Below are 21253 nucleotides of genomic sequence, written 5' to 3' on the forward strand. Positions count from 1 at the left end.
TGGTTCTAGAACTACAAAAGCTTTAGCAACCTCATTAAAATCGATACCCTGGATCCCTATAATACAGGACCAAAACCTTTCATTTTCATATTTGGCATGGCAGGGAGATACAGAATAAAAGGGGAGGAAATACCCAGCAGTTTAAGGGCCCACAGGACCACTCTTTTCACATATTTTTCATTTTCAGTGTATTTATGGGGCCAAGGAGCAGAGATGAAAGAAAAAGGCAGATTACTCTTGTTATTTAGATGTGCCACACTCACTCCATAATATTTACACAATAATCTGGCACGTATTTTGTGTGCTATTATATTTTCTGTAATACAAAAAGTACAATAACACTCAGAAAAATAAGTCCAAATTGTTAAAAAAAGACAGCTCTGTCATTTTTTATGACTATTCACAGTTGGGAGCCACTCTTAAAAATTACTATTGTCACAAACACAACCTTGTGTCTCACATTTGTGAGAGCCCAGCAGGGCAAATTATGCTGAGGGGAAACGAGCACGGGTTTGTGGCGGGCAGATCGTGCCTGACCAATCTAGTCTCTTTCTATGACCAGGTTACGAAACGCCTGGACACAGGAGGAGGGGTGGATGTCGTATACTTAGACTTCAGGAAGGCCTTCGATACGGTATCCCACCCCATACTGGTGAACAAGTTAAGAGGCTGTGACGTGGATGACTACACAGTCCAGTGGGTGGCGAACTGGCTAGAGGGCCGCACCCAGAGAGTCGTGGTGGATGGGTCGGTCTCGACCTGGAAGGGTGTGGGCAGTGGGGTCCCGCAGGGCTCGGTCCTTGGACCGATACTCTTTAATGTCCTCATCAGCGACTTGGACGAGGGAGTCAAATGTACTCTGTCCAAGTTTGCAGACGACACAAAGCTATGGGGAGAAGTGGACACGCCGGAGGGCAGGGAACAGCTGCAGGCAGACCTGGATAGGCTGGACAAGTGGGCAGAAAACAACAGCATGCAGTTCAACAAGGAGAAATGCAAAGTGCTGCACCTAGGGAGGAAAAATGTCCAGCACACCTACAGCCTAGGGAATGACCTGCTGGGTGGCACAGAGGTGGAAAGGGATCTTGGAGTCCTAGTGGACTCCAAGATGAACATGAGCCAGCAGTGTGACGAAGCCATCAGAAAAGCCAATGGCACTTTATCGTGCATCAGCAGATGCATGATGAATAGGTCCAAGGAGGTGATACTTCCCCTCTATAGGGCGCTGGTCAGACCGCAGTTGGAGTACTGCGTGCAATTCTGGGCGCCACACTTCAAGAAGGATGCGGATAACCTGGAGAGGGTACAGAGAAGGGCAACTCGTATGGTCAAGGGCCTGCAGACCAAGCCCTACGAGGAGAGACTAGAGAAACTGGACCTTTTCAGCCTCCGCAAGAGAAGGTTGAGAGGCGACCTTGTGGCTGCCTTTAAGTTCATCACAGGGGCACAGAAGGGAATTGGTGAGTATTTATTCACCAAGGCGCCCCCGGGGGTTACAAGAAACAATGGCCACAAGCTAGCAGATAGCAGATTTAGATTGGACGTTAGGAAGAACTTCTTCACAGTTCGAGTGGCCAAGGTCTGGAACGGGCTCCCAAGGGAGGTGGTGCTCTCCCCTACCCTGGGGGTCTTCAAGAGGAGGTTAGATGAGTATCTAGCTGGGGTCATCTAGACCCAGCACTCTTTCCTGCTTATGCAGGGGGTCGGACTCGATGATCTATTGAGGTCCCTTCCGACCCTAACATCTATGAATCTTGTATATGGACAAGTTGCCAGGAAAAGTTAAATTCTTATGATTATCCACAGCCTTTCAAAGCCCATCAAGTCATTCTCCCTTTGCTGCTGTACTAATTAGTCAAGCCTATCGCTGGATCTCTGGAGTGCAGTATTCATGCTGTAAACTATGTCTCATTAGTATCCTTGAACGTAAGCTTGAATTGCAGAATTTAAGTTTCTAAATATCCGATAAAAAACAGAACAGGTTTAAAGTAAGAAATAAAATGTTGCTTATCAACCTCCAGGCTAAGAGAAAGATTTTCCAAGGGAGTATAAAGACAAAAGAGCTGGTACCATTAGTTTTTCCTTACTGCAAGCTGAGAATCTTCTAATTTAGTATCTAGTTAAACTTCAGGGCATGAGAACTGAGGATCGGTTATTGATAAGGTAAAAAAAAAGAAAAACCAACAAAAACCTATCTTAATCAACTTTTTAAATTCCCAATAAGAATAAGCAAAAAAAAAACCCCAAAACGTTTCACAAGGCTTTAAAACTATTCATCCTCCAACTGTTTTATAATTAGATGATGGTGTAGTAGCACATACTGGTTTTACTGGCACAGCTTTTTTGTTGGCTGAGGACAATCGTAAATTGCCAAGACATACATATGAAATGATATTCTCAAAGAAGTACTCTTTTAAAAGCTACAAAGCCATACTCTACTACATCATCCTGAGTTATGTGGATACCACATACATAGTTTAAAATAATATTCTGCAATATTTTTTATTCACACAGTCAGAAAAGCCAATCATCTTAATTACAATAGGTATACATGTACAAGAAAAATGAAACCTATTTTATAGGGGAGAAGGGGGATCAAAGGATTAAACCATTCAGGTCATCTCACTTTAGACTGAAAGTCAAGATTCCAGAGTGTAAATGATAGCCTCCATCTTGTACAAACGAGCCTTTGAGAAGAAAATTCAAACATAGATTTGTTGATTTAAGTGGAACCACTTATGACACCAACTAGGAATACCTTATCTGGGAGGATAGGTAGGATCTATGGGGGAACCTGCCTTCTCACTGGGCTGACAGTAATCAGAAAGGCCCTCTTCATTACATGATAATGCTGTAATAAATAGAATGATGCCAGTGGCCCAGAGTGCTTCCATATGAGCTGCAAGAGGTAGACTGTGGTTCCACTGTAAGGTCAAATCTTGGAAGTAACTTGGTCCAATCCTACAAAAATCTTGAGGACAGAAAATACCATCTGATTCTCATAGGGAAATAATGACCTAGGTGCATTTTGTTAGCGCCAGGTCCAAAGCTCCTGGTTCTTCCCATCACCTGGCTGTCTGAAACCAGTAAAGCAAACCTTTTCTGGACTGGAAATCAGATTCTCTGTGAAAGAAGCCTCTCACACTTGGATGCCATACCTTGCCACAATGACTTAAAATCTTCCACCTCAACCTGAAAGATTGTGAAGAATAACATTTTCTTCCCAATAGTGTAGTCTTTTAGGCTCCTTGCTTGGCTGGGTTTTGTTTTTCTTCTGGAATGTTCTTAAGTTGCAGGGTTTTCTTATCTACTGTCCCCAATATCAGGAAGGACAGGGTTGATGAGGTATAGAAATATTTTACCCAAATATTTTACTAATAAGAAACACTGACCTCCTATTTTTGTCCAGCTTATACAAGATGGGGGCAGCTATGCCTGGAGTAAGTTATACATTCTTGCTGGGTTTATAATAGCCTTCTTTAGGATAAAGCCATTTTCTCACTGATACTAACTGCATATTGTCCATCAAATTATGTGTAGGCTCCTCCATAGGGATTTGAATACTTGGAGCCAGCAACCTTTATCAGATCCTGAAATTCCTTGAAATCATTCACCTGCAGGGTGCCCAGAAAAATGATCACTTAAACAGGGAGGAGGAGGAGTATACTGGCAGAAGGATCTTCTCCAGCTTTGTGAACTGGGTCATGAATTCTAGAATATCTTGCTGTTCTGGGATAGCAAATAGTTAGAGAAAAGCCTGAGACTGAAGTCAATGAAATAGAGATAAAGGGGTAATGGCTTTTCTTTCTTGGTTTTTACACTTTGAGACTATGGCTCACACATCCATACTGGCATAGAGGGAAAAGGCCCTGAGGACAGGGGAGTAAGAAACCATGGCTCTTGGGTAGCATGCCACACATCTCAAAATCTATCGCAGAATGTTCCCTGGGACAGTCCAACTAATCACTTGCCAGGCCTCAGTTTTCCCCCAAACTAACATACTTTCCCATCTTTTGTATTTTCAATACCTTCTCAGGAAGATAAATTTTCCACATTAGGGAAAAATAAGAAAAAAATTGTAGCAGAACAATAAAAAATACAACAGCTGTTTGAAATGTTCAGAAGTTTGGAATATTAGAGTACAGGTTTCCTTCAATTTATGCGGTAGATGCGTTCCCAGGGAACAGCAGATAAATCAAATTCGCATAAAGCGAACCCAGTTTACAATAAACAGATAGGGATGTGTTCCCACAGTGGTGAGGGAGGGAACAAGTGAGGCTGGGGCTAGGGAAGGGGCAGGGGGAGGGGCACGGTGCAGCCCAGCGGCTACAAGCAAGCAGTGTCTGCTGCTCCCAGGGCTGTAGCAGGGACGGCACCAGGCTTTTCATGGTGCTCGGGGTGGGTGGCAGCCTCACTCCTCCTCACTCACCCCACTCCTCTGCTTCTCCCACTCACCGCGGCCCCTGCGGCAGCAGCCCTGGGAGCAGCCGACACCAGCTGCTTGCAGCCACTAGGCTGCACCATGCCCCGAACCCCCTGGTGCAATGTAGCCCAGCAGCTGCAAGCAGGCAGAGTCCGCCGCTCCCAAGGCTGCAGCAGAGGGGGGCAGCAGCTTGCAGCGGGACGAGAGCAGGCTGGGGCCAGCAGTGGCACCAGGCTCTTCCTAGCACTCGGCAGCAGGGCTGGGAGGGCAGGTTGCGGGTGGCTATGGCAAATTTTGGGGTGGCAGCAGTCCCCCTCCCATCACAGCAGCCCAACCCAAGTTCCGGGAAGCCTGATGCCACCACCGGCTCCAGCCTGCAGCGGTCACCGGCCCCAGCCTGCTCTTGTCCTGCTGCAGGCAGCTGCCTGCCCCTGCTTCAGCCCTGGGAGTGGTGGACATCACCTGCTTGCAGCCGCTGAACTATGCGGTGCTGGGGGGTTCGGGGCATGGTGCCCTGGGGGGAAGCAGAGCCCTGGGGGGGTTCGGGGCATGGCGCAGAGCCACTAGCATTGGCCGATCCTGAAGTAGCTGCAGCAGGAGCTGCGGTGAGTGGGGCCCCAGCCCCACAGCCCTTTCCCCTCCCCTTACCCCTCTCCCCTCCACTCATGGCCCTCACAGACTTACCTGCTTGGGGGAGGGGGGAGTGCACCTATGCCAATCGCATAACAGTGAATTTACCTCGTGTATGATGAATTTCAGGTATAAAAAGGATCATCGCATAAGAGCAAATTCGCATAAATCGAACCCGCATAAGTCGAGGAAAACCTGTAAATCCATGGGAAATGGAATAGCAGGCACAGAGCAAGTCAAGCAGTCAAATGTATGCAATATGTGCATTTTATCATAAAGATTTTGCCACCTACCACATGTGTGGTATATGTGGCACATGCATACAGAACTGAAATGTTTATTCTCAAATCTTGCCTAAAGAAAAATTTATAAAGCAGCGTAGTAGGACATATTCCAAAAATAAAACACTTAAACAATATCTCTTTTTTCTGTAAAGTAAACCATCTCAGTCATATCTTCTTTATTCTTTCATTAACAGAATTAATAGAAAATTCAGTATGATTCTATTATACCACCTTCCCTGAATCTTTTAGAGCCTTTTTAAATCATTATTCCCAGTAGTTTTTCTCTTTGCAATTAGCATTTCAAAGTAAAATTAGATTCCTAATGTTTTAAAAACTCACTTAAGAGATACTACTGGTTTATTTCACATATATAGTTAAACATCTCAAACCTTCAAAAAAAATCAAGAAATCAGGAAACAAAACAGACTTTTCCTATACTTTGTGTTACAGCTGGAGGTGTAACAACAGTTCTCAGGCTCCCAGATAAGGGTAATTTGGGATATTTTGTACAACAGGTTAAGACAAGCCCAGAAAGCTCTACCACGTGGTTTTAAATATGAAAGCCAAATTGTTCAGGTTCCTTTGAAAGAATGTTACCTGCATGCCTAAATTAGATTCTTCAGCCTTTTTTGTGGCAATAAATATTTCTGGTCTTGTAAAACCAGACTTCAGTTCAATCAGAAGTTTTCTAAGTATTAGTATTTTTAATTAGAAAGATTTTACAACATGCTCTACACTAGAAGCTTTACCTGACCTTTACAATTTACAGTTTATTTTCATTAAGAATTATGATCAGAGTATTTGAATAGGATGTAAACTAATGCACTGGTTTCCTCGGAAAGCCTTCTAACAATTTTCGTTACTTTGCTGATGTTCATGGCTTTTTCAGGCACCAGAGATAACCATTGCTATTCAAAATCCAACGGACTTAAAAGTGAAACAAACAAAAAATTAAGTTAGTTTCACTCTGCTGCACATCAGTGAAGTCAGGAGCAATGGTAGAGGCAATTCACAGACCGGTAGAACAGTAGAGCTAGAAGCGACCTCAGGAGGTCATGCAGTCCAAGCCCCTTCTCAAGGCAAGATCATTGCTACTGACTCGAATGAAGGACTCAAGAAGAGAGGATGCAGGAAAGATACCTTAAATACAGACTAGCCTTGTGGCAGCCAAAAGGTTCTGTACTGTCGGGAACAATTAACTCTTTTTTCTTTGGCAACCAGATTGGTATGTATGAAGCAAGGAGCAAAGAGGCTTCAAAATGGTATCAAATTCCTATCAGCCACAAGCAACAAAGGCTGGAAAACCAAAAAGGGATCAGACACAGCAGCTAGGAAAAGCACCATCCATTCCCTCTGCCATAAAAGTGAGAGATCTTGGCTCCTATCCCAGGCACTACCCCTTGGAGAGTAGGACCATTTTTCTTAGATTATGCTCTTCACTGTCAAAAAGGCTAAGATGTTATACCAAGGCAGCTAATGTGGATTGTCTATCTTACTGTTGAAATTAAAAGAGGTAATGTTTTTTATCTTCATGTAGCAAGATAAGGTCAACACTATTACCCTGCATACATTCACCCACAAAGTACTGGATTATCTGGCAACTGTATATCAATGCCATAAAAGTAGGCATCCCATAAAGACACAAACCTACTTGAAGAGTGACTCATAAATCCAGAAAAAAATAAGAACTCTTTTTTCTGTCAGTATAATTTTACTTAAGGCTCAGCAAAATCAGTTCTACTCATCAATGAATATTCAAGAGACCATTCAGCACTTGTTCAATCCCAAGTGGAAGTAAGTTAGTACATATAAAAGAAAAAAAATAGGCTATCCATCTTACATAGGAGAATTCTGGGAGTTTATCTGAAATGAGGAGAGAGCATTCACACTAGTCACCAGCCCCATGGCTGTACTTTTAAAAACAATCTTATTCCAGCATTCTGGAATTTTTTTTTGCTAATGCATAAATAAGGAAAACAACAGCATCTTGAAAAATGTTCACTTTGGGGCTTCTGAATTAGCAAGCATTGGTTTTAAATCTTTTAGTAAACTGACGTTTGTCAAAGGAGTAGAGGGAATAAAAACCATAAGGGAAAGAAACCTTTAGTCCAGGCAGGTAGAAAAGACCTTGAGAAGCTTGTTGTTCTCATTTGATGATGCTGGTAATGGCTTACTTTTCAATTAAGAAATAATCTGATGTGGCTGTGTGGCCAGAGGAAACACTGGAAAAAGAGAGGTCACTAGTCCAAATAGGTTCTAAATATAACAACCCTATTCTTTCCGTCCCCACTTTTTAAGTTAAATTATACATAAAAGAAATAATGTGAAAGCTTTCTTCTATTTAGTTACCTTTACTAAACTAGGATTACAGAAAACTAAAGAAGGTAAAACCCCTTAAGATAAGCATTTACATTTTTAAATCAATTGCTTGCAGCAGATGCCCGTTTTACATAATAGTGAACAAAATCTAATGATTAAAATAACTGTTGGATTCAGCTTTTCTTCAGATCACGCAACTTACTTTTCTAAGAAAACATACATCCCTCTCTATGCTATAGGCCAGAGCTATTAATGTAATGGTGCAAGACTGCCAAGTAAAGCCAGTTTGTCTCCCCTTGCTGATTCAGAATTTGATCAAATAGGACAAAGACACTGTCATTTTTCATTAGGAAATGCCAGCTCAGCTCAAGCAGTTTGTGACTCAGTGTAAATTCAGAATTTCTGGGGTGGGTCAGTCCCACAATACAGAGGTTATATACTGCCGGGGTTGTGGCAAGACAGACAGGTTCTGCAACAACATCCTTCCTCTAAGGCCAATAAGAAACAAAAAAAAATGAAGTTAACACACTTGACCTTCTGTAAAATAGTGTAATAACAACAGAAATCAAAACTACAGAACCTTTGGACAGCCCAAATCTCTCAATTCACTTCTTTTTAAAGTAAGAATTCACTCTTTTTTTTTTTTTTTTTAAATAGGAGTTTTAAACCATCATCACATATCATAATGGTCACTGACCTAAATTTCACTTTAAGTGAAGTCTCCCATTAACTGAAAATTTAGCATCCTATTGTCTGATCACTAAACAGTCCTGATTAATCATTATTTTTAAATGACAGCCCAACAAACCTGCTGCAATGACTGTACTGGATGTGAATTCTGCAGTTCTGTGTGCTGTATCCTTGCTCAGTGTGGCACTAGTGCACTACGGGTGCTTATACACGTGGGGGAGAAGGCTTTAATTAGAGTGGCTCCAAGAGCCACTCTAATAAAAGTGCCCAGAGCGTCACATGTATCAGCGTCCCTGCGCTGAAAAAAATGGTGGCGGGGGCACTTCAGCTAAAGCTCGAACAAGCTTTAATTAAAGCACCCTCACCACCATTTTTCAGCACAGGGATGCTGCAGTCTTCCGGACCGTGGTAATTACCATGGTCCGACAGACTCGATAAATCTTACATCACATCAGAGCAGCACATCGAAGCAGCCTCGCTGTATGCGTATAGGCGCCCTACACGTTTACTTGTGGAGTTGTATTTTAAAACCAACTAAGAGGGCCATCATTCATCATATACTATTCCTACTAGTGCTCATTCCTTGAACAATCTAGCACTTCTTCTACAACAATGGGAATCAATATCAAATTTTTAAACTTGCACATTTTCAGTTACTCTGCTCTCAATTATGGGTTGCTCTTTTCCATTTTCTCAGACTTTTTCAGTTATTCTGTGCATAATATTAAAACCTACACAACAAGCTAGTGTACCATACATATTTAAAGTTTATGAACATTTACATAGTTTTGAAGAATCTCTATATTGAGGAAGAAAAGGTTCCATTTACTCATAAAAAGATTATGAGAAGTTAGTGGTAGCAGCTCTGAGATTACCATTTTACATTCTATTTGTTTCACTGCTTGTATTAACTTATAAAGATGAAAAATATAGCACTGTTAACTTTTACATTAAAAAACTCAACATATTGTGTTGCAAAAATTTTTCTCAAATGTTTGGGTTTTTCAACCTTAGCAACATCATTTTAGTTTATTAAAAAACCCTTTACCACAGCAAAATATGCAAGTGTAGAGCAGCAATATTTCAGTCATTGTTGTTACATTTTTATAAAATTACTTTGTGTATATTTATTCTGAAACATAAATTGAGAACATGGAATTATAGTCTTTTCTTATTTGCCAAAAATCTGAGATTTTTTTAAAACCCTTGTATAGAAACAGTTGAAATAGGCATGAGGATCTTTCAATGCTTTTTCCAAAGGCAATTTAGAGGAACACATAAATTCAAGAAAAGAAAAACAATCCCATGCTTACAATGGAAAATGTCTTATCTACTTTTTGCCACCAACAACTCTTGAAATTACTAAGAACGTAAGAGATGCCATACTGCAGTGGAGACTAACCTTTTTGGCAAGTGTGCCATAGGTAAATCCAACACCCTCCCTAATTGCCACTCTGATCCCCTTCCAATGCCAAATCTACTGCTTTGCTTTCTTCTCCCTGCCCTGTGTTCCTTGCCTGATGTGCTGCTCTGCTTTGTGCTCTCTGTCCTATCTGTCACTGTGTCCCCTGGTCCCTCCCCAATCTGCCACAATCCACACAAGCTGCCCATACCACAGACTGGCCACCCCTGTAACAGTGGGTCAGACTCAAAGGTCCAACTAGCCCAGTATCCTGTATTTCACAGCAACAGAGTGGATGTTAAGAAGAGAATTAGTCTGGGACCCACCTAGACTAATCCTTTTCTTGCCCTCCTTCCCTAACAGCTGCTAGCCTTGGAAACCTTTATTTGGAGGCTGTAGTCCTACTCATGTAAATTTTGTCTAACCTTCTTTTGAACCTGGTTAATTATTAGCCTCTGCAACATCTTGTGCAACATTTTGTGGCAATGCATTCCACAAGTTACTTATACACCGTGAAAAAAAAACAACTTCCTTTTATTTTAAATTTGCTTCCTAATAATTTCATTGCATGTCCCCTAGTTCTCGTACTGTGAGAAATGGTAAAAAGCACAACCCTATTTACTTTACCCATACCATTCATTATTTTATAGACCTCTATCATATTCCTCCTCAGTCATCTTTTCTCTGAAAAATCCTAGCCTATTTGCTCTCCCCTTACAAGGAACCATGACTCCGCTCTTTCTTATCTTCTCTGTTCCTTTTCTAGTTTTACTATATCCTTTTCAAGTTGAGGGGAGGACTAGAACTGCAATCACTATTCAAGGCATGGGCATAACACTGATTTATACAAACTAGCCACAGTCTTTTGATCTCACTTCCTTTCTTAAGAATATTAGGGATTGTATTTTTTACTTTGCCTTAACAATGGGCTGATCTTTTCAGAGAAGTATCCACAAGTTTCCTATGTTTGGCAGTGTTTCAGGCAAAGCAAACTTCTTCCTGTACAGTCATTAAGTGTTCCATACATCAGGGGTGTCAAACTTATCAGGCCCTGTTGGCCAAATGAATAGCATGGGGCCAGCCCACAGGCTAGATGAATGGTGTAGAACCAGTTCATAGGCCAAAACAGGTCCATAGACCAGTCCTGCATGCTAGAACCAGAAGGCAGCAGGGCAGGTCTGGCACAGGTACTACAATCGTACAATCTCACCCCAGCCCCATGATGTGTGTACCTGCCTCATGCACTGCGTGCCCCCACACTGGTCCCATGCACTGCATGCGCCTGCCTTGTCCCACACGCCACGTCCAGTGTGTGCCTAAATCCTGATCCTAAACAAGCTGCATTCAGGCCAAATCTTAAACTTATGTACAGAACTCTAAGAAGACAGAGCCAGCTAATTTCCAATTAATTCAGTGCCAAACAGTCTGAAACATCCCTCATTGCACTGCATCAGGCCTCAGGTAATTATGCAGAGGAAACCTTAAGAAATGGACACCCACAAAGTATTATCAATTATAACCAAGTGAAAAGATGTTTCTTCTTCTTTAATCTGTGACTGGAAGCTCCAGGTTCCCAGCTCCTTGAAAAATCAGGTACAAAGTGTCAGCAGGGGAGTGCCTAAAAATGTGTTCAAATGTTGGCATTAAACAGAAAATGTGATTTAAAGCTACAAAAGACTGGCAGAGGGACTGACCAGCATACTATACCATTGGAAACTATTTTAAGTTACTTTCAACTGATTCAACTTCAAGTTGACAATACTACTTTAGAAATAAAAACAAACAATAATCTTACTTATTAAAAGCTATTTTGACTGATTCTATAAGAATTCTGTAGTGTTAACCTCTACATTTTGAAAAGTTACAAAAATAGGATAATATAGATAAGACCACACCCAGGAAAAATCATACATGTTGTTTAATTTTGTACACATATTCTTCCCAAACTAAAAAATGTTATCCAAAATTAAGTCTGCAATTCAAAAATTCACAAGAACACTGTAATTACACATCCTAGACCCAACTACTACTATTGTATGTTAAGACACCTTAAAAATGTCCTTAAGACAGACAACTTATCAAATATACCTGCATTTTTATAACTAGCCTAGTTAGGGTTACCATATTTCCAGTTCCAAAAAAGAAGACACCTGTTGGGGGGGACACCTCACTCCCAACCCACAGCCCCCTGGCTCTGGCAGCACCACTCACTCCCAACCTGTAGCCCCCCATCCCTCCTGCTGGCCCTCACTCCAGAACTGCAGACCCCTGGCCTTACCGGTACCCCTCAGTCCCAACCCACAGTCCTCCACCCCTGGTGCTGATCCTCACTCCTGACCTGCAGATCCCAGACCCTGCCAGTGCCCCTCATTCACAACCCGCAGTCCCCTACTCCCCACTCCCTGCTGGTACTCTTCACTCCCAAGCCACAGCCCCCCCAGCCCTGCCCGTTCCCCTCCCTCCCAACCCACAGCTCCCTGCTCCCCCCAGCACTGCTGAAGGGGGCTCCCAGCTGCCCCCAGCCCAGAGCACGGTGACTCTGATTCATGTGTGGCAGAGGTGTAGGCTGGAGTGAGGAGGAGGGGAGGCCTGTGGCACCCCCTGCCCTGGGGTGGGGCTCCCACACTGCACCAGGTGGCCTACCCACAGCCCCCCTATCCCCCCGGGGAAGGGTCTCCTGGCTGCCCCATGTCTGTGAGCACAGACGCTGGCCTCGGTGCCTCCAACCCAGCCACAGAGCTTCCAGCTGCCCCCACATGACCCCTGTGCCCCCTTTCCCCACTGGAGGGGCAAGCACCTCTACCCTGCCCACCCTGCTCTGCAACAGCCCAACACCAAGACAGCTTCCCCCCAGCACTGCCAGACATTGGCCCCCTCACACACCCATCCCCTCCACACACCCTTGCCACCCCCGCCCTGACAGTTCCCAAGCCCTGGCCCTCCAACCCCTCTCCCCATAGACTTACCTACATGCAGCTGGTGAGGTTGTTCCCACCACCCTTCCTGGCTGCATGTTGGCCACATGCATGTGCGCGCAAACACACACACGCCCCCCCCCCACCCTTCCTCCCCTCCCAGCAGTGGAGCACAGCAAAATCCCAGACACTGGTTCACATTTAAAAAAACTGCCAGGACGGAGATCGGGGGATCCAAAAAGAGGACACATCTGGGAAAACCCAGATGGTAACCCTTAAGACTATTATACAATTTTAATGAGACCAACTGAACTTCAAAAAACAAATTTACTTTCTGCCAAGATATCCAATGTTAAAGGCTGAGAAAATTCTGAATTCAATGTATGTGCTATCTGCCATTTCGCCTACCAAAACATGCTCAAGACGTGATTATTTCCTTCTCTGTGGTCTCACTGCTAGCAACTACACTATATATTTGAGTCCATTCAAAATGCTGTTGCTACTTTGCTGGTTCATCACTCATACCACCCACTTTCCCCCTACCATTTCTTTCATTAGTTTCCACTCTTCTATATCACATGAACTTCTTGTCCTTACCCTCAGATCCCTTCCCAGTTTGGCTCCACTCCACCTGTCAGACCTACCAATTTACTGAAGTTAATACCTGCCTTCATTCAAATGACGATGCCAGCTTTAATCATCTTATTCTCACAAGCATGTTTACCTTTTCTCCTGAGCTACTCCTTACTTAAGAGAAAATTATAGTTCCTGCTATGATTTATACTGCAAGAAGATGGCCCAAAGGAACTCATTTAAACCCACATGAACAAAGGGCTTTTCAAAATCAGGATTCAACTTGTCATCACATGAAGCAATTCAGTAAGTTATTAAGATATATAGCATTTTCAAACCTGACCCCTCTTTCTCCCCCACTGGATTCCTAACATCATGACACCTGAGCACATCTGTTAAGATTTCAGAAAGTTTAACCCAATGTGTCTACATATTTGTTTATACGGGAGCTTAGTTTTGTACTACTATGACATTTGCAGCCTTAACTCTAAATTTTGCAGTTGCATGGTATGTACCCACACACCTCTGTCAAGCCTAAGCCTGGTGGCTAGGATGTAACCAGTGATTCTCAGCCAGGGTGCCAAACAGTCTGAAACATCCCTCCCAGGCAGAAGGAGATCCCTTGAAGGGTGCTGCCAATGGCGAGATCAGCAGGTAAGTGCAGGCTCTGCCTGGATGATCCCCCACCCCGACTACTCACCCCCTCTGCAAGAAGGTAAGCACTGTGATATATAAATTAGTTTTAGAGGTTATGAAGGGGAGCCTCAAGTCAAAAAGGGTTGAGAACCACTGCTATCAAGATAATACTTTTATATGTTGTATGTTCAGAGGTTCTTTTTACTAGCTTCCAATGGGTGCCCTAGTAGAGGTTAAATATGGCACTTGTTTAAAAAGATTAAATTAAAATAACTACAGTATCTTGGCCCAAAATCTCAACAGAATGGGAAGGGATTCCAGAGGTCCCCAGATGTGAAGGGAACTGGTGGAAGCGAGACAGCCCTGATTTAGGTTATACTAGGTTATCATACAAGAATGGAACTAAGGACTTTACTCTGAATCAGAATGACCTGACTGGAAAAAAAAAAAAAAAAGATAAAATCCCTTTCCCCTAATCTGGACCAAATCTTATAATTTATGGATCAGTGAGAACTGGGTATACCATCCCCAGCATTCTGTTCCACATCAGCACATTTTTATCTTATAACAGATGTCTAACAAATACATTCTTCTATTAACAAATGCGAACTATCATCACCCTAACTGAAAACAGTGGCCAACTAGCAGAGCAGCCTGGGTCTGACAGCAACCAAGACAACCTTTTTTCAGAGAAACATACAAGAAGCCCTGAAGCTGGCAATTTAGGACTAACTTGCTTAGGAAGAATTTTTCTTCACAATCTATATGTTTATAGCACAAGTGTATCCTTACCTAAACTTTCCTGTCTTTTTAATATTTACGATCATAATACTAGATAGTCTTAGCCATAACAAGGTGAGAGAAGCAATTTAAAAGGCCTAGGACTGCTGTTAATTTGACTCAACATATTTTGTTTGTACAGTTATTTCAAATTATTTCTGTTTGGTTGCCCAAGGCTGTAGGCTTTTAGACTTTTCAGGACAACTGTCTTTTATCCCATTTCTATTTGAGGTCTTTCAGTACTACCAAAATATAAATAATAGATAGCCAGTCCTTTTTGAATCCTATTAAATTATATGATAGCCTGTGGAGATCTACTGTGTAATTGTCTGCAAAATTACCTCTTTTTCAGTTCTAAACTTGCGTTCAGTTAGAATGAATACCTGCTTGGTCCTCTACTGTCAGAAAAGAAGTAGAGCACCTGATTTTTTCATATAACTTGAATTAAAGGGCACATAAAAGGTAATGGTCCCAGTTTTGTCACTCTCTTCACATGTAAACTTTCCATCCCTCTAATCATTCTCATCTTTAGGCTCCAAAAGCTTTCCTGTTTCAGAAACTTTTGAGGCAGGGCAAGTAGTAGTAAATACAAATTTCCAGGTAAGAGCATACCAACAATTACTGATAATAGCACAGTAAGATTTTCAGTACTATTCTCTGTACCAGTTGTAGTCAACCTTCTGGCCTCAAGGGCTCGATAAGTGGTTTGTGGCCAATCCATAGGCTGAATCCAGAGTGGGGTCGCCACACAGGGTCAGTCTATGGATAAATTCTGGTGTGCTGGCTTTACCTTGTACGCCAACCTGACTCTGCATCCCAGTTATGGCTACAGAGCAACTCTATTCCCTGACACAATCAAATGTGCAGGGCCATGCCATCCAGCCCACAGGGCTTCCCACCAGTCTGGAAATTTGGCAGTGGGGGAGTAGTGGCAGAACTAATAGCCACTACAATTAACACTACCACTATTCCCCCAGCACCAAATTTCCAGGTCCACAGGGAGCCGTATGGATTGGATGACATGGCTTTGCACACTGGAGGTTGAGCACCATTACTTTATAACATTCCTGGCTGATCTGGGATACAAGATTTATGCAGTAGAATGAGCTCTCAACATTTGCTACTTCTGCTCTGAGATGGTTTATTAGAATTCTACTCCCTCCTGTGTATATGTGTTTACAATACAGACTGGGAAAGTACATTATTTAACCCTGGCTTTAAAAAAAAAATTAAGATCTATTTTTAGATAGCTGAAATTCTCTCTAAAACAGCATAGTGTAATCTAGATTTTTCTTCTATTGAAACAATAATGCAAGACTTTTTTATAAAAAGTAGAATTATCCTGCCCTTGGTTTAAAAGCAATGTTTTAGACTAGTAGCTAGTGACCAGAATAAATAATTTTATCAGGAAATTTGAACTAAGGCAGATAAAAAGCCATTTCAGAAGAGTAGTAACAACTATAACATTTCTTGCTACGATATTTAGAAACATTATTCAGGTAAATTTAGCTCAGTAATGCCCACAGCAGTCACTGGAAAAAAGACTGAGATACGTGCTGTGTAGTACATGAGCATCAGTTTCTCTCCTACTTGCAAAAAGCCGTTACTAATCCGTAAGATACATAGCTGCAATTGAATTCTAACGTGCACCTGTGCTTAACCTGAAAACAACTCTGCAGAAGTACAATCGGAGTTGCCAGTGCAAAGTATGCTGACTGCTAATTTGGTTAGACTGCTGTTTACCCTGTTTTAATAAAACTCAAGATTTTGGGGAGCTAAGTATTTCTATTTCTAAAAGTACTTCCATACATGCCATTGTCCTCTTCTTTTAAACACACAACACCTGCTGAATCACCTCTTTCCTTTGAATCACTATAAAATTAATATTATTTTATCCCTTGAAACAAAACATTTAAAATGGTGATAACTTTTTCATGAATTTTGATCAACTGAGCAACAACGGAAGCGCACGGGCACTAAAATAGAAGGAAAGGGGGAAAAAAGTTTGACTAAATTAGAAGGTTATCACGCTACTTTTTTAAACATACGTGAGGCATAAATAAGGAAAAAGTTAAAAAGAAAAAACACACACACCCACAGAAGGATGTGATGCTGCACAGGTGCAACTAAATAATTAATTAGGAAACAGACCATTCATTGCAGGCAGTGACGTGAAGAAAGAAACAATTTAAGATTGAAATCTCACGCTAAATTATCAGCCTGGGAGTTTGGGAAAAACAGGTAATATCTTGTTACTTGTAGAATTAAATTGTTTGATAGAATAATTTTTAGAACAGAACTGCACTTCAAATCCTCCTGCCAGTGACAATGACGACACTCCATCCCCTCTTGGTTAGTTTATTTTTCTTTTTAAACCTTCTCCAAAACCAGTATGTTCCTATAGCGCCAAGGGTCCCAAAACTGAACCTAGGGCCTCTAACCTGGGTTAGTCTCAAACATGATTTTATCCAATTACAGCTACTCCTTGCTTAATGTCGTAGTTACGTTCTTGAAAAATGTGACTTTAAGCGAAACAATATTAAGTGAATCCAATTACGTCACAGTAGCTACCTACTAGCAGCCGGCAGCCAAACAACATTACAACCAAACATAGCGCAACTTTAAACGAGTATGTCCTCTAATAGATCAGGGATATAATAACGAAACAACATTAACTGGGACGATGTTAAGTGAGGAGTACCTGTACATAGGTCTCCCACCAACGTGAATCTGTTTGGATTCCTGTAACAATTCCCTTGATCTCTTTCAACTTCCAAGTTAAATGCAACACCTTTCACTGCTTGTACGTTAAAGATTAAGAGTATAAATTTGCCTTCTGATTTTTAGTTTCAAAATGCATTAACTAACATGGTTACACTCAACTTCATCAGCCCTTCCAAAGACAACTAGTTTACTATATTTAACTGATATATATAATGTACAGAAAGATTTCTAGAAATTACCCATTTCCAACATAAAACAAATACTTAAACAACCCCTCCCTCCACCTCTTCCAAGATGTGCGTGCCTCCAGACACAGATCTCTAGCATAAGTGACAGTTTCATCAAGATGCATTCTTAAAAGACTAGATACTGTATTAAAGATTATTCACTTTCTAAATCTGTAACTGCATATTACTATAAGCCATTATGATTTACATATTTTTTATCCACCAAAAGCACATATTAAAGCTACTCTAGGTTTTGCATAACAGCTCCTTCTCTGTCTCCATCTCCTCCAAATACCAGGTTTCCTCTACTGCTCACTAAAGCTGTGGACACATGTTCATTTGCTGCGCTATACTGCCTCAGCACTTTGTAGTGCTACAAAAATAAAGTGCCACATGGACATGCATGCTGCTGCAAGTAGACCCCATGTGACCCTCCCCCCACCCACTACATGTAACTGGACACACATAACATGCAACTCTTTGAAAACAAAACTTTTCTGTAGTGGATCCACAATTTTCAGTGGTTCTTCGGTTTCTTCAGGCATACAAACATTGAACAGGAAGTCCCACAAACGTCTACTTATATTGATTATATATTATATGTCCTTGCCATGATCCTATAAGCACATGTATTGCAATATATAAAAATAACTAACCTGACTGATGTGTTAAGATCTAAGCTACTTTGATAGCGTGTTTACTCAGAAAAACAATCTACATCTTCATTAAAAATAAAACAATATTCCAACCTTATGATTGAAAGTCTATCACTGAAATGACAACCCTTGGAATATGTCATCCTTCATATAAGATGCAGGTAACCATAACAGAATGCCTCTTCCTTGGATTTAAATATTTCAAACTTGTCCTGGCTTGCTTACAAAACATACCTCAGATGGGAGCAGTTTTCAAATCAGACTCCTTATATGCAACCTGCCACAGTACTCACTAGAATAGGAGAGACTGCAATCTCTTATGCCCAGAGCAATACATCAGTTAACATACAGCCTTCAGATACCACTCAATTTGTTATGCCCGTGGCGCTAAATTTACAGGTCTGCCAGCATTAACATTATGAACTTTTATTTTCACAGGTTGGTTGCCAGTCCCTCATTCAAGGTAGATGCTTGGACTACAGGCTTTAAGTCACAAGCAACATTTCCTTATTTAACTGCAATAATTCAAGGCTTGTGGAAACTGTTCATTTGATAGCACCGCTGCCCTTATATTTTAATTGTTACACCACATGAATGCAATGGCAGTACAAGATTCATGTTATCAATGCACCTCACCTGCACCCACAAAGGAGCCACTTAGGAATTACCCATTGAATAACAATACTATTGGCCATAATTTGCCATTTTTCTCTTTCAGTTCCTAGATCTGACAAATAAGACATTTAAGAAGCCCTAAAAATAAAAGAGCAAATAATTTTAATGATTTTAAATTGAAATGACAGGGGCATAAACGTATCCTCTAAAAATGCAACTAAAATTCCTAACGGATTTTAAATGTGGATTTTCTGCACGTGCACAAAACAAATTCTGATCTCATTTTTTAATCACATCAGTCTCAAAAACGTTGCAAGCTAATAAACTGCGCGAGCTCCAGAGGAGCCATCCCAGCAGTTCCACCAAGGTACAATAAACTCTAATGATTTGGGGGGAAAAAAAAGAGAGCAAGAGAGAGAGAGAGAACAACATTGCTTAAAGGAGTCCAAAGTAACTACCAGTTTTTCAAGAATTAATACAAACTTTTCTTTGCTGATCACTGAAAATATCCAACTACACAACCCAAGAACATGGGGATGGACTTGATGATCTTACAGGTCCCTTCTGGTTCTGTTTTTAAAAAGCCAGAAGAGCCGCTCTTTTTTCTTTTAATCAGAACTATGAAATTTCTTCCTTTCTTGGGCAAAGGAAGATCAGTCAAGATTCCTCTAAGCCTCTTTGGATGCCCGGCTCTCCGAACATCTGGCTGGAGTGGGAAAAGGGTTCCTGGTCCTACCAAACTGGCAGCAGACCTGGCTGACTTTCACCTGGGGGGATTCTGCCCAAGGACGAGAGTCGCTAAGCCCATCTGTTTCTCTGACACCCCCCGCCCGGGGTTCCAGCGTTTGTCACCAACTGCTGGTGCCATGCATCTTCCCACCCACATCTACAGGGGCAGCACGTCCCAGGGTCCCCAAGCAGGGTCGGGTGTCCCTAGTCAGGGTCTCCCGGATCATACCACAGGTCCTCGAGCTGCTACACAGCTCCTCTCCCCGCAGCATCCCCGTCCCCTGCGGACCTGCCACAGCCCAGAGCAACTGCCTTCCCCCCAGCACTGAGGGGGGTTGGGGGAAGGGCAACTTGCCCGACCCGGGTCTGACAGGAGGGGGCAAGGCCCAGGCGGAGTGGGGCGGCCCTCCGGGCTCCCCCAGGCAGCGGGACCAACCCTCCGGGCGTGCCGGGCCTGGCGGGAGGTCAAGTGCACCCCGTCCCCGGCCGGCAGAGGGCGGTTCTGCTCCGCCGCCCGAACTGTGCTCGTCCTCCCCCCCGGCGGGGCAAGCGGCGCCCGATGCCGGCCCCCGCGGGCCGGAGCCGCCGGCAGGGGACAGGGAAGGGGAGGCAGACGGGGAGACCCGGCCTCGCCGTCGCCCCGCGCGCCCCTCTCAGGCCTGCAAGCGCCACAGGCCGCAGCCGCCGCCGCCCGGCCTCAGGCTGCCGCGGCGCCGGGACCCGGACCGGGCCCGGGACACTCACTCACCCGCATCCTGCCCCACGGGCTCGGCTCCTCGCCGCGCGGGGCCAGCGAGGACCAGAGCAGCAGCAGCCCCAGGAAGCCGCCCGCCACCAGCCCGGCGCGCAGCAGCAAGCCCAGCTTCAGCCGCATCCTCATCCGCCCGGCCCCGCTCCCCTGCCGCCGCCGCTCCTCCGCTCGCCCGCCCGGCGCCGCCCCCTGCTCGCTGCCTCGGCGCGCCCGCCGCAAACTTTTCCTGCCCGCGGCCCGGCCCGGCCCGGCCCGGCCCGGCGAGGCGGAAGTCCGCGACAGCCGGCTCCACGTGGCCGGGCTGGAGCCCGCGGGCGCTGCCGCCTCCGCCCCCTCCCCCGCGGCGGGGAGAGCCGTGCCAAGCCCTGCGGCTGCTCCCGGCGCCGTGCCCGGCCGCTCCTCGCCCCTCCCCGGCTCGGCGCCCACCGCGGCTCTGCCCCGGCGCCGGGCGGGGGGCGCGGACCCCTGCGTCGCCCACGCGAGCCCCCCGCGGGCGCCGGGCCTCGCGGCGCCTCACCCCGAAGGCAGCATCCTGCCTGGGTGCCAGCTGGGCCCTGGCCTCTGCCTCCCGCCGAGGTGCCACCTCACCATGTATCTGGGTCCATGAAGGCAGATTTCCTTATGCCCTCCGGGGGATAACTGTTCTTCTGAGCTGGTTCCACGTGTTCGGGCTTAAAGCCTGCTTTATGGAAATGGGAGTCTCCTCCCCAGCTTGCTTTTGCGCCCATGTGGCGGAGGGCAGGCGAAGCTTGGGCGCAACCAAACCCCACGCCTCCCGGCTTGGGCCTGCACGTAGGACGCCCACTAAAAGTTTGGAAATATCTGAAGTCCCAGGTGGGGGTGGAGGATGTTTGCCGGTTGCAGGGCCGCTTGTGGTTCTGCACTGACTCCTGGATTTG

General features: G+C 44.0%; 1 protein-coding gene across 3 annotated transcripts in view; it reads right to left on the reverse strand.

The window, feature by feature from the left end:
* The window catches only part of GALNT7 (polypeptide N-acetylgalactosaminyltransferase 7), a 102431-nt gene extending 81397 nt beyond the window's left edge, over positions 1–21034 (reverse strand). The window contains exon 1 of one of the 3 annotated variants that reach the window (XM_059721882.1): positions 20943–21034. In XM_059721882.1, the coding sequence (XP_059577865.1) occupies positions 20943–20945 (3 nt within the window). In that variant the 5' untranslated portion in view covers positions 20946–21034. Of the gene's footprint in view, positions 1–20351; positions 20639–20942 lie in introns of those variants that run through there. The other 2 variants (XM_014594162.3, XM_014594157.3) reach the window with 2 other exon arrangements.
* Positions 21035–21253: the final 219 nt, after the last annotated feature.

The sequence above is a fragment of the Alligator mississippiensis genome, chromosome 2 (genome assembly GCF_030867095.1).
Source record: "Alligator mississippiensis isolate rAllMis1 chromosome 2, rAllMis1, whole genome shotgun sequence".
Taxonomy (NCBI): Eukaryota; Metazoa; Chordata; order Crocodylia; family Alligatoridae; genus Alligator; species Alligator mississippiensis.